This window comes from Belonocnema kinseyi, chromosome 2 (genome assembly GCF_010883055.1).
Source record: "Belonocnema kinseyi isolate 2016_QV_RU_SX_M_011 chromosome 2, B_treatae_v1, whole genome shotgun sequence".
Classification (NCBI taxonomy): domain Eukaryota; kingdom Metazoa; phylum Arthropoda; class Insecta; order Hymenoptera; family Cynipidae; genus Belonocnema; species Belonocnema kinseyi.
In genome coordinates, this window is record NC_046658.1 from 82,296,330 (window position 1) to 82,315,818 (window position 19,489).

Below are 19,489 nucleotides of genomic sequence, written 5' to 3' on the forward strand. Positions count from 1 at the left end.
ATTGAAAAATATCTCTCGCTTGAAAAATAGTGTCTTCGGAGTCAGTTTTTTTCTTGAAATATTAGCAAATCTGTGTCATCCCTTAAGAAAAAAATATAAATAAAAAAAAACGCAAAACTAAAATAATAGTTTATATTTTAATCTAAAAATATATTTTAGTTTTAAATTAAAAACAATTGAATGCCACTAAAAAATATAAGTTTTCGGAAAAGTACTTGCATTTTCTACAAAAAAATTAAATTTCTGGAATATTCTAAATAAAAGTTGAGTTTTCAACCAGGAAAGATATGTGATCCTAGAGAAAAAAAATTTTCAGCTAAATTGCTGAATTTTTAAACCAAAAAACAGAAACGAATTATCTAGAAAACATCTAAATTTTCTGCATAATAATATAACTTACAATCTAAAAAGATGAACTTTAAAATAAGTTTATGAAGTCTTAGGCCAAAACGCAAAATTCTGTACAAAATAGTTGAATTTACAACCCGAAAATATGAATTTTTACCAAAAATTTATTTTTTGACCAAGTATTTGTATTGTTCATTAAATATGATCAATTTTTAACTGAAAATGGAATACCTAAATTTTCAGATGAAAAAATTTATTTTCCAGCGAACTGCGAATTTTTAACGAAACGGTCGAAAATTCAACTAAAGAGATAAATCTTTAACTAATAAAATTAATGTTTAACAAACTGGTTCAAATTTGAACCAAGAAGTTGAATTTCGAATCAACAAGATTAATGTTTTAACAACGAAAGACCAATTTAAACCAAAGTACATAAGGAAATCTTCAATTAATAAAATGAATGTTTATTAAAGTATTTCAACTTTGAACCAAGTATTTAAATTTGAATTTCATTTTCAGTTTATAAAATTAATTTTAAACTAAAGAAAACTAACTTTTACAAAATTTTTTAATGTTTAACCAAATAATAGAATTTTTAACCAAAATAGGTGAATTAACTTTCAATATAGGGACTAGGAAAAAGAGTGTTAAGTATTCATTTATGTATTGGATGCTTTACTTGTAAAAGAAACTCTACAATTTTCATTAATTTGAGCATTTCAAACAAATAATTATTCACATTTATATTTTCCATGTGAGATATCACATTTTACTATAGACTCTCCACCCTAGGTGACATATCGTCACAAAACCTGTTACCCTCCCCCTGAAGTTTTACGTAATTTTTGAACGGCCCCTATTTAGATATTAAAATAAAAATAAAATTGATCAAAATTAAATTATTATTTGAAAACCTTGTATTTTATTTCAGATAAGACATGTTATTTAGTATCAATCTTCAAATTTGGTTGATAATGTGCTGCTCGCTATGCATTCTTCAAGTAGACAGCGATGTAGAACGTTCACTCTCTAGAAAAAAGCGTTATGTTGTTTTTCCAGAAGGATCAAGTTTTTCGGTAAGTTTCAAATATTTTTTATGATAAAAAGAAAATTTCTAAGGAGTGAAAATATTTCATGACTGAAACTAAAATGTTTAGCATGTAGTTGCTTTCTATTCTTAATCATGTTATTGTTCTTCAATTACGCAGGGGTCGTGCAAAAACTACGTCATACTTCCAGAGGGGGTTGGGTTATCAAGTTCACTGATGATTCGTAACTTAGGTGGAAAGGGGTTAACGTGAATTGTGATATCATATTTGGATAAGATAAATATGAATAACAATTTTTTTCAATGCTTGAAAAAATAAAAAATAGTTCGTTTTTTTTTCTTTGAAACCCAATTTTTTAAAAGAAAAATGTACTATCTTATTTTTTGTAGGAAATTCTATATTTCTAGTTTGAAATTTAACTATTTGGTTGAAAATTAACTTTTTTATATCTTATTTAAATGTTTTGTTGAAAATTTATTTTGTCTTGAAAATTCTATTGATTCGGTAGAAAATTCAACTGTTACTTTAAAAATTTAATTTTTTTTGTAAAGAATTAGCCTTTTTACATTGAAATCTAACCGACTCTTTGAAAAAATATTTTTGAAATTGACTGGAAAATCTTCCTTGGACGAAAAGTCAACTCTATTGTTAAAAATTCATCTTTTTGTGTGAAAATACATCTATTTCGGCAGAAATATGAAAGTATTTTTTTGATTAAAATATCTACTGTTATATTTTTTATAGGGAATTCATTGTTATTGATTAGCAATTTAACTACTTGGTTAAAAATTAAACTCCTTTTTTAAAAAATAATTTTGCGTATTTGGGGATTCAACGTTTTATATAAAAATTTACCTATTATGTTAAAAAAATAATTGTTTTGCTAAAAAGGCAACTATTTTATTAAAGTCATCTTTTCTTATAAAAAATTCAACTGTTTCTTTCTAAAATTTTTGTTTTGAAATGAAATATTCTTCCTTTTGTCTTAAAAATTCTATTGATTCGTTAGAAAATTCAACTCTTACGTTAACAATTGAGTTTGTTGGTAAAGAATTTGCCTTTTTACATTGAAAGCTTAACTACATGTTGAAAAAATATTTTCCAAATTGACTGAAAACTCTTTCTTGTGCGAAAGGTCTACTCTGTTGTTGGAAATTCATCTTTTTGTATGATAATACATCTATTTAAGTAAAAATATTAACACATTTTTTGATAAAAATATCTACTACTATATTTTGGATTGAGACTTCATCTTTGTTGATCAGAAATTTAACTACTTAGTTCAAAGCTAAATTCCTTTTTCCAATAACTAGTTTTTTAAAAGGTCATCTGTTCCTATAAAAACATTGACTGTTTTGTTGAAAACTCATCGTTTCGGAATGAAAGATTCCTGCTTTGAAATTCAAAATTCAACTTTCCAAACAAAATGTGTCTTCTTAGCTTAGAAATTCAACTGTGTATTTAATTGAAAACACAACCATGATTGGTTAAAGTTTTTCCCTTTTTTCGAAAATTTAACATTAAATTAAAAATTAATCTTTGTGGGTATAAAATGTAACTATTTAGATAAGAATTTTAACTGTTTTGTTACAAACTTATCTTCATAGATTAAATATTCACACATTAATACATTAGGCGTTTATTAAATTAAACCAAAGCTCAAATTTTTACATAAAAAGATGAGGGGGCATATATTTTACACGTCACCCTGGAGGATTTAAGCTTTGTGTTATGATTTGTGATGAAAAATGGGAGGAGTGTAAAAAGAGTTCTAAATTGCGTGATGTATTTTTTAATCGGCCCCTTCTGGTATTTTTTCTATTTTATTAAATGAAGGGCATGTAATATCTAATTATATACAAATAGCAATATTAAATTGTGAAATACTTCCAAGATATTTAAAGTGTCACAAATAAAATAACCATGTTCAGATTGCTCTCTGTCTGACCATGCACACATTAACACCCGACAATAACATTTTCACGGAGGGTGTGAATTGGGGTATATCTTACGATCTGCCAAATGAGAGCAAACCTGAATTGGATCCATTTCGAGAACTTAATAAAGATAAATTCAAGATAAACAACAAAGTCAGCCAAATTTCCATGGAAAACAAGAACAATTATGACAAATATGGTAGTTGGAACAACGACAAAAATTACTATGGGCCCAATAAGAAAAAATTCTACAAGCCTAACTATCAGTACATTCAACGACGACATCGTAGAGATCTCTACAATAAACTGGAGGTTGTCATGGATGCGTAAGTTTCATACTATCGAAATTGACTATAATAATTTTCATATTTCATTATTTTATAATTATTGTCTCTCTATTATCTACCCATAAAATATGTTTCTTGAAATGAATCTAGTTATATGCTTAAATTACGAAATAACCAAACTTTCGGGTTCTGTCCCCCCGGTTTCGGTCTTCTTAAAACTGCTAGCCAACCCTGTTTCTCTGCGTAAGGGGTTGAATTTCTAACTACATTCTGAGAGGAAACTGCTAAAAACAATAATAGGTTGTTTAAACAACTCAGGTAAACTTTCAATTATCAGTATAAAGTATTACTTCATGTAGTTTTAACCATTTTATTTTTAAAAATGGCAACAAAACATAATTCGCACTAGAAACTCTTCAAACTTCATTTTTCACATCTGTTTTCTTTTGGGACTCCATTAAACAGACTCATAGAAGTGATATTTAAAATTTAATTATTGATTTGTATTTTGAGTGAAATTTGTAAAAACGTATTTTTTTCTTATGGGAAATACAGGTTAAAACATCATGGAGCTTGCAAGAATTATGAAAATAATTTTTTTAGAGAAAAAGGAAAGCATTGATTTCTCTATGGATTCGAACAAATTTGGGGGGTGAGGGGCGATATGCATAAAAATTTGAGAAAAATGTGCAATTAATTTTTGGTCCACTCTATTATTTAAGCTAATGTTCAATGTTGTTCTATTTTAAAAAGAAAACGTAAATAGACAGGCAAGTAAAATTTCAGTTTTTCAGATTCAACCATTTGAAACGTTCACAATTTCATTCTGGATCAGTATACTAGATTTTACATAATTGGAAGTTGAAATATAACATCTGACTAAAATTTTTAATTTTTTTATTTAAAACCTGAACGTGAGTAATTTAAAATTAAAATCTTTTAATTGTGGCAAAAATGGTTCATTTTGTCATTACAAGGGTTTAACTTGTTATTAATGTTTTTGTAAAGATTGATATAGATAGCGAATGCATATATGAAAATTGGTTATTTTATTTTTGAGACTGTTAAACATGTATCAATCTAGAAATATGTGCATTGTTTATGCGGATGGAATGGAAAATAAACACATTACAGTTAAGTGAAATTCCTTGCTAAAAGTGGAGTATAAAAGTAACTTGATCGAATAAGCCATTTTAATTGTACTGTTACGCCAAAGAACTTCCCTAATCTTGATGAGGTCATTTTTGTTTTTACACTGGATCAGTATCGGCTTTGGCATATTTCCTATTCACATTACTTCACGCGTTTCAAATAAAAATAAAAAAAATTATATAAAACTGGTTCAACTAATTCATCATGATTATAATGCATTTCTAGTTTTCTCTGAAAATGTATCATTTATATTATTTTTATATTATCATAACATTAATTATATGCTTTGCGATCAAATTATAAAGTTGAGCTACCAAATAACAATATCTCATTAATTAAAATGAATTGAATTAAGTTTTTATATTTTTACATATCAAGCTAATTTGTTGCAATTTCTCGCCTCAGTTTAACTTCGAAAGCACGTAAGAATGCAAATTGTAACAGATATTCGTAAAACGCTAAATTAAAAACGAAAACAATGTAATATTATTAATATTAGCACACGAGATTCAAAAGATTCTTGAGAAATTTCAAACAAACAAAATTTGTATATTTTCGATACGTTAAATCAAAATTTAAAATAAAAAGTGAATCTCCGACCAAAAATATAAATTTTTAACCAGACGAGATTTTAATTTTAATTTTTAATCATAAAAAAAAGATGAATCTTTTTTTTAAATACGACTTTTTCGTTAAATTAGTTAAATTATCAACAGAAGAGATGAATTTTTAAGTAAAATAATGAATCTTTGAAAAAAAAATCTTAAAAAAGGAGGTCAACTATTACCCAAATGGGTAAATTTTCTGCCAAAAAAGGTGGAAATCTTACCTCTCAAATTATCCGCAAAAAAAGCGAAATTTCAACGAGCCAGTTCAATTCTTTAACAAAAACGATTCATTTAAAACAAGAAGATATACTTGTAGACAAAGCAATACGAATTGTCTACAAAATAGTTGCATTTCCAACAACCAAATTTACATTTTTACTCAAGAAAAATAAACATCTGATCTTATTTGATTTTAAATGAGCAAGAGTTGAATGCATCCAAAAAGGAAGAATTTCCGAAAACGAAGTTGAAATCAAAGCAGAATTAAAAAACTGCCCTACAATCTTTCAGATTTTCTTAGACCTTTTTGTAAATCTTTTTAAATTTTCATAAAGTTCCTTATCCATCAATTTTTTTAAAGTATTATTCTCTTTAAAAAAATTTAAAGTCCTTGAAAAGCTTTTCTTCAATCTTTCAAAATGTACAGATTGTTTAAAATTTTTCAAATCTTTCCAAGTTTAAAATTATTTTCAAATCTTCTTGAATTTTATGAATATCTTTTAGACTTACTGGAACGTCTTCTAAATTTGGTAATATTTTTCGACATTGCAGGAAATCTTTTTTAATGTTTTGGGATCCTTTTCAATTTTTTCATATAACTCGTTTTCGAAAATGAAAAATTGTCTCACAGCTTTCGAAGAATTTTTGGACCTTTTTATTCTTTTGGAAACTTGCGAATGATTACTTTTTGAAATCTTCTAAAAATCTATAAATAGTTTTCAAAATGTTGAAATCTTGGCAGGCTTTGAATTATTTGAAAAATAGCTTTGAATAGTTGATATATTTTTGAGACTTGATAAAATTTTTTCTGAAATATTCAGCCTTCCAAAATTGAAAAATTTTACTTTAAGATCTTGTAATTTTTTTTTGGTTATATCAGGAACTCATTTGAGTATTTTTAAATTTGCTCTTAAAATGGTCTCCTTAGGACAAAAATTCATTTTCAATTTTCCGATAAGTCTTTAAAAATGGTTATTCTCTTAAAACCTGGCCACAACCTGGTAACAAGACACACGTAGTCCTATGGATTTTGGGGTGCTGAATTCAAATTCGGTATCGAAAATCACCCATCACGTCATGGTTGAGCGACAACCTCAAAAAATGACAAAAAATCATGTGCTGAGGCAAATAAATTTCAAAATAATGCCAGTGATGCAAATTTTCAGTTCAAAAACATGTCGACAACTGTGAAGGATCAACCCTTACCTGATATCAACTTATTTAACATAACTTTACCCGACAGAACCTGACCTCACCTAACCTGAATTAACAGAAATTTATTGAACTACACGTAAATCTCTGGAAGCATATTTTCCCAGTAGCAAATGTGTGCTACATCGAATGGGTAAACTGGAGCCTAACCTAGAAATAAATCTAACCTAGCCTAACCTAACCTCACGAAACACAATTAAACTGATTGTGTTGTCCCGTTATGTTTGCGGTACCGTTTGAATCAGCTTGGGCTTAACCTGCAAAGAGGTCAAACCTATCTTAACCTAAAAAAACCTGACCTAACCTAACCTAACTTAACTGCACGTAACACAATTAAACTCATTGTGTTGTCCCGTTGTGTTTGCGGTACTGTTTCATTCAGCTTCGACTTAACCTACATAGAGGTTTAACCTATCCTAACCTAACAAAACCTGACCTAACCTAGCCGAATGAAATTCAACCACACGTTTAGCTATGTAAGCGTACAGTTCTCAGTCATAAATGTGTGCTATATTTAATAGGTTAACTCGATCTTAACCTACGAATGAATCTAACTTAACAGAATCGAACGAAATTTTGCTTAACGCAACACAGCTTAACTTAAGTGTTCCCGTTGTAACACAATAAAATTCATTTCATTGTACTACAGGTGGTTAAAAATTTAGACGCACATTACTCATTTGAAGAAACTTAGAACTACAAGTAGAATTGACCCCATTTCAAATAACCTAACAATGTTTGTCTCAATTAAAATCTAGAACTGTAACTTAAACATGCAAATGAATAAGAGTTTCATTCAAAATTTTTTTACTGCTATTAATGTCAAAATATCAAAGTACGCAAGAACAGGGTTGCCAGCGTAATCGGTTAGGTTAGGTCACGTTTTGTTAGGTTAGGATAGGTTAAACCTCTATTTAGGTTAAGCCGAAGCTGAATGAAACGGCACCGCAAACACAACGGGAGAACAGAATCAGTTTAATTGTGTTTCGTGAGGTTAGGTTAGGCTAGGTTAGATTTATTTCTAGGTTAGGCTCGAGTTTACCCATTCGATGTAGCACACATTTGCTACTGGGAAAATATGCTTCCAGAGCTTTACGTATAGTTCAATAAATTTCTGTTAATTCAGGTTAGGTGAGGTCAGGTTCTGTTGGGTAAAGTTATGTTAAATAAGTTGATATCTGGCAAGGGTTGATCCTTCACAGTTGTCGACATGTTTTTGAAGTGAACATTTCCATCACTGGCATTATTTTGAAATTTATTTGCCTCAGTGCATGATTTTTCGTCATTTTTTGAGGTTATGGCTCAACCATGACGTGATGGGTGATTTTTGATACCGAATTTGAATTCAGAGCCACAAAATCCATAGAAATACGTGTGTCTTGTTACCAGATCCGCACACTTTTTTGTGTGGCTGCGTAATCTACCAAATGTTTAACAAATTTAAAACTCTTTCAGAGTTTTAAATTATTTTAAACTCTTTATAAATCTTTTAATATCTTTTAATCCTACACAAATTTTTTCTAAATTTTTCAGAGCTGCAAAATAAAAAAAATTTGCTTTAAAATCTATTAGCATTTTTTGAAATTTTGAGAAGTCATTTTTAAGTACTTTAAAATATTTAAACAAACAAACCAATGCAGTTTTTGACAACAATGTATGCTGGATATCGTAACTCCAATTCATTTTATATAGATTCTTCGAAATATGTAATTGTATAGAAAAATATAGTCTTTGAAAACGAGCTCATAAAAGTAAATAATAACACAAGTAAATAATTCTAATTTTTTCATTTCACTGAGCGTTAGATTCAATAGAGTTACTCTAACCAAATCTTGATTGCCGTGGTTTTACGAATATCACGATTCCTTCGACAAGATGAGAAGGTTCTTCAAATCACTAAGAGTTAATGAATTTGGCTATGAAAGGCGATGTCAAACCAATCTTTAATGCTATAAAAAACTACCCTTTTTCAGAGTAAATAAAGTGCTAACTTTTATCGTTTACGAGTAAATGATACTCTAAGGCATCCAAGGATTGCGTTTTTCCTTATTTGCAGATGAGAGATTTAGTCCTCCCTTTTTCTAGAAACTTCAAGGTTCGTTCACCATATAGATTGAATCTGTTAAGCTCTAGAAAATTTTAATGATAGACTTTATAATTAATATGACTGCTTTTTTATAGATTACTAGCATCGCCAATTGCGCGCTACGCGCGCTTGTCGCTTCTTACTTTGATTGAAAATATAGTTATTAATATCAAATAAAAATTTAGACTAGCGATTCATTTTATAACTTTATTTCTTTTTGAAGTATAATTTTTCTTAGATTTCTGAAGATTTCAGATATACGCGAAATCACAATTTTCACACGAAAACTCAGTTTCAACCAAATAGACGGTTTTTCTATCGAAAAGATATTTTCAACGAAATATTTTAATTGACTACCCAAGAGATGAATTTTCGAATAAAGCGATGAATCTGTAACAACCATATAAATGAATCTTTAACAAAGTAATAAAAATTTTGACCACTTAGTTGAATTTTCATTCTTCAATCAAAAAAACATTAGTTTTTAACCAAAAATGTAATAGCTCACATTTCAATTTAAAAATATTTCTATTTCAAATCTAAAACACTTGAGTTTAATAAAAAATATGCATTCTCATCAAAATAAGTAAATCCTCACCCTAAAAAGATCAATTTTGATATAAACGGTTACAATTTCAACTAAAAGACATAAAATTATTACCAAAAGAGATGAATTTAAAAAATGATCACCCTGGAGTTCGGCGTGCAGAACATAATTTATATAGGAATACGACAACGAGCTAGTGAAAGGCTCACACTGAGTGGGTGAATCAACTTAAAGATGACTTGATGACTGTTACGAGGGCAGAAGCACCTAGAGATTTAGCACGTTTCGCATCAGTCTTTGCGAGATCAAGCTGTCCACCTCTCGAAAAGGGGTTATATACGCGGAACACTTTCCTAACCGCTGTATAAACAGACCGCAGACGAAGAGAAGAAGCGAGATTAAGACCAACCGCGGAAAGCAGGCACCTCCTGAGAGATTGTTGCGATTTCAGGACAAGAAGGAACATTAACATCCAGGTTCCTCATAAGCCCCAAGAGCTGGGTGAAATATATGTCTCCATTCTTGAGGACATCTCAGAGAAGCCCGACCACCTATTGAAAGATTTTAGTTGTCACAGGATTTTCAGCAGCTAAAATCTGTTTTTTATGCGAAACTAAACATGGTAAGCCAATACAATTTCATTTAACCTTATTTTCATAAAAATAGGTTGATTAATATCTTTAAATAAATTAAAAATTAAGTTATCTCAAAAAGGGCCTAGACGATATTTCCATTTTTGGGCTCAAGATGATTCTGAGATATCACGAAGGTGTAATCAAAAGAAAACCGGGAGTTGCTATCATCTTTGTGTTAAGCTCAGTCGAAACCCCCTGTGACAGTGGCTGGTGCTAAGGCGCGCTGTACTTTTATCGAAGAAAGGCGATAATAAGATCATTACAGCTACACTGGACGACCGAATTGTTCGAAGAACTGAGCCTGTGTGGAAAGAGATGTGGGAAGAAGGCGGTTCGAAAAAGGTGTAGCATCCTGCCGAGAGAACCTGCTAATTGTCCGGTAATCCTGTAAAGACGCAGTAACCCATCAGCGGGACCTATCGATGGGCTGGATTGACTTCCGGGAAGCTGTCGATTCAATCCTTCACAGACTTATCGTGTGTCGAAAAATTTGCAGGTTCATCCACACATAGTAAAAGGCTTAGAGAGAGTCGTGCCCCTTTGGAAGAATAGATTCACTATCTCTGCTGTCCAACGGAAAAACTTCTTAGATGACTTTTGCCACAGAGGTTATTTTAGCACGCGCATCTATCAGAAAAATGTCTCAATGGCAAATGTCACTTACGAGGTTTTTCTGTTGGACAGCAGATCTCATTTGGAAATTCTCATGTTACAACCAAGAACGTCACGTTTCAGAGACTCGTCATTCAGGACAAATTTATGAGCCATCTGCTCTTTTAAATCACGCTTCTACCACTATCTCTCGCACTACGGTAGTCTCCTGAGTTGCCTGCGGCAGCACTAATCATCACAAACATAATGTCACTCAAGTATTATATATGACTGACCTGAAGATCTATGCATCCACAATATGTCCTAGAATGCACGTAAGTCGATCTACGTTGATTTTAACACGTACACCTGCGTTTTTCTCCATTGCTACCAACTCTCGCGTGTGTTTAATTGGTTTACTACCTCTGCTGTCTGAGGGAAAAATAGTTCTGTAAGAGATCATCGATAAAGTATTATTATACATATTGACACAAAAGAGAACATTTCATACCCGGACGTGTCTCAAAACGACACTCAGGACGTAAAATTGGTAAAGGAGTTTCTCCGAAGAGGATACAAGTGTCTTATATGACAGATTTATTTTTCAAACCTATCGGCATTGAAGAAGGTATCTGTGAATTGAGAACCATTTTGGTTCGACTATACTCTTTTGGGGTGGTTCAATGGATGCTCTGCGATTATATATTTCATGTCGTCAAGGCGGACGTGGATTTCTGAATTTTGAATGTCTCCATAAACGAATTGTTCTGGGTACAGCTTAAACCGTTGCAAATGGATGGAAGAGATCCTCTACTAAAAAAGGTCGGGAAACACGAGATGATTGACAAAGGCGCGTTCCTTTACAAAGCTGAGAAACAGGCGGCCGAGACCCTTGGCCTGAATTTTAACATCAGAAGTAAGGAAAGTGCATTCATCTATCTACATGCTTCACTTCTAAAAGCTAAAGTTAAAAAAAAACATAGGTTGAAAAATTCCTTCAACAGTTACTACACAAGAAAATGCACGGGAACTTTCACAAAAATGTAAAAGATCAGACCTTGTCGAAGGAACAAACTTTTACCTTTCTAAGATCATAAGGACTTAATTCAAGTACATAGAGTTCCATTTTCTTATGTGAGGATGTTCTCATGTCCATTTTAGTATACCATGACCGCATTTCATGTCAAGAAACTCCCAGCGATAGAAAATTTTTACATTTTAACTCTAGATGTGGAACCTCACTAGCTACCCAAAAACCATCTCACAGGTTAAAAAAAGATGAAGATGTATATGTCTCTTTTTAACCAATAGAATTTTTCAGTTCTTGAATTATAATAAAGATTCGTTAGTGAGGTATCGCATCTCGACTTATAATATCTTTGGCGATAGGTGCAGAGGGTATCTAGCGTGTTGGCCGAGACCCTGCTATGCCGCCTTCTACGAGGGAGAGAGTCAATTGTCCAAACCAATAAGTGCACAATATTCTGGAACTGCAATTTTCGGGCAGCAGTCTCCATTGCACACTAGAGGTCTGACATCGTTCTTCAAGAATTCGAGAAGCGAACTATATTCGTGATCAAATTTTCAGCTTAGGCCGACCACATCACTGACAATCAGGAAAACAAGGCAGAGGGGTATCAATACCTTAAAAGGAAACTGTAGCGATTGCACTCAAAGTATTCAGTTGAATTCATTGTCCTTGTGATCGGTTATTCATAACTTTATGAGAAAAGTAAAAAATGACTGGAACTCAAAGTGGTCTAATTTTTGGCAAATCACCTATAATCTCATTTTGAATCATTAAAATCTAAGAATCTTTAATTTTGACCATTTACCATGAAGAATTATGCGAGTTTAAAGTATTCTAATTAAATATTATTTAATTTAAATGCTTGAAACTCGACATTCTTTCAACTTGTAACTTGTGACCTCAAAGCCATACCCGCGTACTGAAAACATGCTAAGGCACTTGCGAGATTGATGAAGAAATCTGTCAACCTTGGGTCGCTTCATGTTCTTAAGATACACGAGAGCTTATCTGATCTGTCGTTGTGATTTCATCGTTCCCCGTGGTCACCTGTTTCATTGTCGCCACACGTGGTCATGTGTGTGATTAACCGCGGTTCTACTGTGAGCCGGTTTTATTTGCATAGACGGCAGCTACTCCCAGTGGGACCTTACGGTGTGACCTTAGGTGTGTGTTTATGTTTATTTGCACTTGCAACTCACCCTTTCTCTTGACGAGTGAGTTCGTTTAGATTAAACGGTGTTATCAATTGCTGATGCTCTATTAAATCCTGAAAAATTAAAAAAAAGATTGAATAAAAATCTTTCAGACTTTTTAAAAACAATTTCAGAAAACTTTCAAAATCTTTTAAAACTTTAAAAAATTTTCTTTAAACATTAGTTTTTCAAACTAAAAAATCATTTGCTGCATTCCTACGAATTTAAGGAATAATTTCTTATTCTTTTTAAAACATAAATAATTCTTAATAGGTTGCACATTTTTTGTTCACAATCATCGAAAATCTACATTTTGTTTTAAAGTTGAACAGTTTTTATGTTTCAAATTATTTTTGTATTATTTTTGAAACTTCTGAATTTCTCTGAAACTTACTTAAATGTATTCTGAAGTTTTTCTATTTTGTCAAATAAAAAAATGTTGCTTTAAAATCTTCTACGTTCTTTTCCAAACATTTTGGAAATAATTTGAAATCTTGTTCAATTTTCTTTTTAATTATATATTTTTGAAAAAAGATTATTTTTTTGTGACAAAACATTTCCTCACCTCGATTTTCACATTCTCATCCTAACGAGAAGGTGTTGCTTTTATGTAAAATTTCACTTTGTGTCTGCATACATTTTTAAGGCCTAAAAATAATTGAAGAGTTTGTAAGCCAGCTATTTTGGATTAAAATTCAAAAAGCGAGCGCATTTTCAAAATTGTAGAGACCATTTTTTCAAATTTAAAAATGCTATGTACGGCTGCTTATAGAACACGGAAACTCCAACAATTTATCCCTATAACTTTTTTCATAAAAAGAAAATTATTAAAGTTATAGCATTTTTAAAATCCAAAAAATCAAACTAAAATGAACATTTCAAGCCAAATAACGCACGATATAAAAAAGTCAAATAAAGAAAAGCGTTGATTTTTTAAGCACTACAAGACTATTATTACAAATTTTTTAATTTTGTCTAAAATTGAAAGTTAATGTTTTGATCGTACATAAAATAATAAAAAATAAAAAATTCGATTTTGCGTTTATACTATGAAAGATACGAAAAAAGTTGAATGAACTAAAATTGCGCGCCCTGAAAAGATCAACAAATTTCTTATTAGCCACTTTTTGACAGAATGCGTAGATTTTGTTTTTAGTAATTAAAAACCACATAAAAAATAAGGAAATTCAAGTTTTGGACAAACGACACAATCTATGAAAGAATTGAATAGAAAAAAGTAGCTCTTCCAGAGAATAGCGAAAAATCATTCAAATTTGTCAAGAATAATTTTTGATAAGAAACATAGTTTCTGTTTTCATCATCAAAAATAATTTTAAGAACAGAACAATTAAATTTTTGGGAAACGACACAAGAAAAGAAACAATTTAAAGACAAAAGTTCTTCACCCAAAAAACATCCACAGGTTTGTTATAAACTCTGTATGTAAAAATGTATTAAAAGTGAAAAAAAAACTTTTTGGAAAAAGGATACAAGATACAAAAATATTTTATTTAACAACATTTTTCGCCTAAATCATATTTACATTGCATATGCAAAATGAAATTGATAAAAAAAACGACATAAGTGGCAATAAATTACTTAATAATAAACTTTATTTTAATAGAACTTGCGTTTTTTAAATGATAAAAATAAGACAATAAAAATACTTTTGTTCCAATACTAATGCTTATTATGAATGGTTATAATATAAATTTATTTAAATGATATACATTTTTCAGGGTGGCTAAGAATGCATGACATACGTGATGAGAATGTCTTCGTTAAAGCCGTAAGAGCTTTAACAAAAGAGAATTCACAATCACCAAATAACAGTTGTCGATGCTTTAAACTTTCAGTAAAGGGTTTGCGCACAAATGTGGGGTAAATACAAAGACCGAGCGCGAAGCGCGAGACAAATACATTATCGAGCGTAAAGCGCCAGAATTCGACATTCTTTTAATTGAAAAATTGACTTTTGATTTCCAAAATCAACAAAATTATAAAACTTTTAGATCTGATATCTATAGATCTTTCACATTTAAAAGTTCTCAATTGCAAATCTTTGAAATAAAACTGTCAAATAAATATTTGATATCACACACCTTCAACATATAAATCTTAAAAATTCTAAATCATCGAAACTAACAAAAAAATGTTTACTCTGAATTGAAGAGTTTGCAATTTTAATTATTCAAGATCTTACAGCTTTGAATTGTAACGCTTTAACTCTAATGAATTACTAGTTTTGACAATTGACAATTAAAGATTGTGCAATTTTTATATATTTTTTGATTAAAATCTCTGTAATTACACTAGCCAACATTAAAAAATGTCTTTGTTTTGCAAGATTCAGAATTCAAAACTTGCTTTTTTTCTAAATCATCCAATTTTAAGCATTTTTATTTTTAAAATCTAAAATTCAATAGTTTACAATTGTTACTCTTTTAAATGTTTATAATTTGAGTCTTAAATATTTAAAACTAAAGAGTCATTATTTTGATTTATAATTAATGTATGATTTATAATTAAAAACTTCACTTTTTATCTTCACAAACATCAAAATTTACAATTTTTTATTTATATCTTTATAAAATTTAAGAGTTTTAATTTTACATAATTAAAATTGGATCATAAAAAAAACATTTAAAACTTCATATCATCGCTTATCGAAAGGTCAACCCGCGCGAGTCGAGCTTTTTTTGTACTAGTCGAATCGAATCGCAAATTGTCTCGCGAGCCAAGAAAAAGCTCGCGGATCAAGAAAAGTTTACAATAATGTTTTTGCTATTACTTTTACGAATTGCTGATATATTTTCTAGTAATCAGAGTTTAAAAATACAATTGAAAAAATTTAACAAATTTTTTTATGACACATTATTTAGACAAAAACAATCTTAGGCAATATTTTTCTTTAAAAGCATTAACTTGTTTCAACTTTTTTTTAAATAGATCTATAAAGCTCTATAAAATCTCAAATGATTTGTCTCATTTTTTTGTTTTCAAACTGCTTGAAACTTTTTTGCTGGTTCTTATCTGATTCTGATCTAAAAAGCCTTTATTATCAAAATTTAATTTTTATCAATTTTAAAACTTCATCCAATGAGATCTTTCTTCTGGATGAAACTTTATGTCAAGTTTGAGTGGATGATGATCTTGATTCTTCCCTGAAGAATAATTTAATATAGAACCTGACGCTCATCTACAAAAGACTAATCATGTCAGGCCCTCTTGCCGATTTGAACTTGCAGAAGTTCGGCATCGCCGCGCCAATCCGACTAAATGTAGCCCATTAATTCAGTTCTTCGAGAATGAATGGGGGTGAATCCTAAGAGAAGGTAACTAGCACCATTGCGGTGTTTGCCCATCCCAAATTGCTCTCCAAACTGCTATGAAAATCGATATATCTGTCTTTTGGCTGGAAAATTATATTTCTCAAAATCGATAAATCTTCCGCTTACGAAGTTAAATCTACGAAAGTGTCGGTCGTCGCTTCTTCGACCACTTCCGGCAACAGTTTAATGTCTTCAAGTTTCTCGGTTTAATTTATCGTTTGGAAATTAATATTCAAAGTGGAAATTTTAGTCACGAGCATATTCTTCTTACGAAAAAATATTATAGGAGAATCTGCATATCTCTTCAAGTATTTTACTATACTTTTTGCCATTATAAGAATTTTTAATAAGGAAGAAACAACAGCCAGACAAAAAAGTTTTACAGATTTTATTGTTATCAGTTATTTTTTTTTGTTTTAGATGACCACTCCACCCACAAGAAACATCTTAAATCAGTTAAACGAAATCAAGTTTAAAAAAATGTAAGACTATTGCTGGGAAAAAGTGGTACTTACAAGTGTTTTAATCTTTAAAAATTACAACAATAAATATTCAATGATAGTGCAATTATTTAAATTATTGAAATTTGTTTAAAACTTTATGATACTTCTTGGAAAACTAAATAATACAAAAAAATATTAATATCTGTCGATAATTTAATGAGACAAAGAAATTAATGTGTCGTTACCATTGATTAAAAAACTGATAACGTTTAGAAAATATTTTCAGCTTGCGAGTTACATGAAAAAACACATATTTAACCCTCGAAGGACAATGAAGGTTGAAAGAAACTCACAGATTTTCCGATTTTTTTCGATTGTCTAGGTTTATTTTCAAGTATTTTTTTCGAGTAGTAAAATTTTCACTGAGACTTTGTATACATTTGATTCCTATTTTGTATTGTTGCAACATTAGTTAAAAAAGGACTAGGTATTTCTAAATCAACGATGAATGATTCTCTGACATGAACATCAGTTTAATTATTTTGGTCTTACGATCAAGTTGAAAATAAAAAGACAAGGAATAATCCGAGTCAATATTTTACATGAAATTAAGAAAATTATTACATCTTGCGACGTTTCGACCTCAATCTGTCGGTCATCCTTAGGCAAATTATACCTCATATACAATTTTAGAACAGCCAAATTGTGGTTCGATGAATAAATGGTTTTGATATCACTTCCGAATACATCATTTTTAGTTGGGAAAAAACCTCAAAAAAATAAAAGAGGCTCCCAATATTTACGGTTACATTTTTGAAATCAATGGAAATTAATTATTATTTGTTATATAGCATTATGGTTACATATTATATTTTCAAAAATTTGACTTTTGTCCATGTTGAATAAAGGGGAAGAAACTTCACGGTTTTTACGCCACCAGTAAGTATTAACCGATTTGGCTTTAATTTGGAGATAATTTCGTTGGGCATTAAAAAAAATTTAGTGCGTAAATGGAGATACATTCTGAAACAAATTCCACCAAGTAAGAATAAAGAACAACCTAGTGATAAATCCCTTAAATAAAATTAAATAAACTACACAATAGGGGAAATCACTTTAGCACAGATAAGATCAAATTCAAGATCGCCGAATTGTATTTAAAATTAAAGGTGAAGCATCAGAAACTGTAATTAAGTGATTATGAATTCGCTATGGTTAAAGATCCTTGGGCTTTAACGAACAGATTCTCATCATCCATCTCGTGCTTTTCACTCGATTTTGTCCAAAGTTCAAACTTTTCTACATTAAGCACATTAGAGAATGTCTCACGGGAAGTTATAAAAATTATCAGCTCTTTTCTTGTAATGCGTGCAGAAAATGGGAAAAGTAAAATTGCATCTAATAGCGTAAATTCTACACTTATATCTAGGTATTGTTATAATTTAATCAGACCATTTAAATAGTTTTCCAAAGGGAATCAAATTAGAATTCTTAGACACGTTCCAAACCGTCAGCTATAATGCCGTTAACTACTTTCTGAATGGTTGTTATCAGTTCATCCTTTGATTTGGGGTTATTTATGTTCTTTTACGTTACCCCCATAAGAAATAATACTATCAACAAATGATTCATAAGAAATTTGTAGCTCTGTTTTAAGTTAAGAACATGCATCTATTTACTTTTACGGCAGCTTGTGTCTTTCTTTTTAAGCTGCATAATTCTCGTACGTTCATCTTTTTTCGTATCTTGCATAGTTTGAAAGAAAATTGGAATTCGTCTTTTACATTTGATCAGAGAAGGTATTAGATTTGTGTAAAATTTGACCCACCAGTTTCTGTCAAACGTCCACGTTTTGAGACCCGCTGAATCCGAAAAACGGGTTTTTTCGAATGTGTCTATATGTCTGTCTGTCTGTTGTATGTCTGTCTGTCTGTGAACACGATAACTTTTGAAAAATTAATTTGTTAGATTGGCTTTTGGTACACTCGCATTTACTAAATTCCAAAAAACACGAAAATGAACATTTTAGGTCAAATAACGTACTATGTGAAAAAAAGTCGAGACAAGAAAAATGTTGTATTTAAATGCCCTACAAGATTATCATAAAAATTTTTTGATTTTTTTTAAAATCAAAATTTCATATTTTGATAGCATACAAAATTATATAAAATCCAAAACAAAAATATATCAAAATAATCTATTAGAACAAAATAATCTATTAGATTTGCCTTTGATACACTCTTTTATTGTCCTAAGCTAAATGCCAAGTTCGTTGGTCAGCCATTTTGAATAAAAATTCTAAAAGTAAGCGTATTTTGAAAGTTTTCGAGACCACATTTTTTCATGATTCAAAAATTTTCTGTACACTTGTTCATAATACTTTAAAAGTAAAATATTAATTTTCAAAAGCCTTACAAGACATCATATCATTACAACTATCATAACAACTTTTTGAATTTTTTCGAAAACTATGCATGATAGGAAAAAAATTATGAGACAAACATTATGCACCCAAAACATACGAGGGTAGTTCAATAAGTCCTTAGAATGAAGTATAAAAACAATTTTTTTTGGGTAAATTTTTTTTTATTTTTCAACATAATCTCCTTGGAGCTCTATACACTTGGTTAATCGGTTTTCAAGTTTTTTTAATCCTTCAGAAAAGTGCGTTTTCGGAAGTTCCTCAATATAAGCACTTACAGAGGCAATGACGTCTTTGTTGTCTGGAAATCTTTGTCCACCGAGCCATTTTTTCAAGTTTGGAAATAAGAAAAAGTCACTGGGGGCTAAATCTGGTGAATACGGTGGGTGTTCGACCAA

The 19,489-nt window shown here is 30.3% G+C and overlaps 1 protein-coding gene across 1 annotated transcript in view; it reads left to right on the forward strand.

Annotated features, from left to right (window-relative positions):
- Window positions 1-19,489, forward strand: part of LOC117182747 — a 63,600-nt gene that overhangs the window by 21,884 nt on the left and 22,227 nt on the right. The window contains exons 2-3 of the mRNA XM_033375852.1: window positions 1,280-1,424; window positions 3,329-3,660. Of these exons, the coding sequence (XP_033231743.1) occupies window positions 1,287-1,424; window positions 3,329-3,660 (470 nt within the window). The 5' untranslated portion in view covers window positions 1,280-1,286. The remainder of the gene's footprint in view (window positions 1-1,279; window positions 1,425-3,328; window positions 3,661-19,489) is intronic.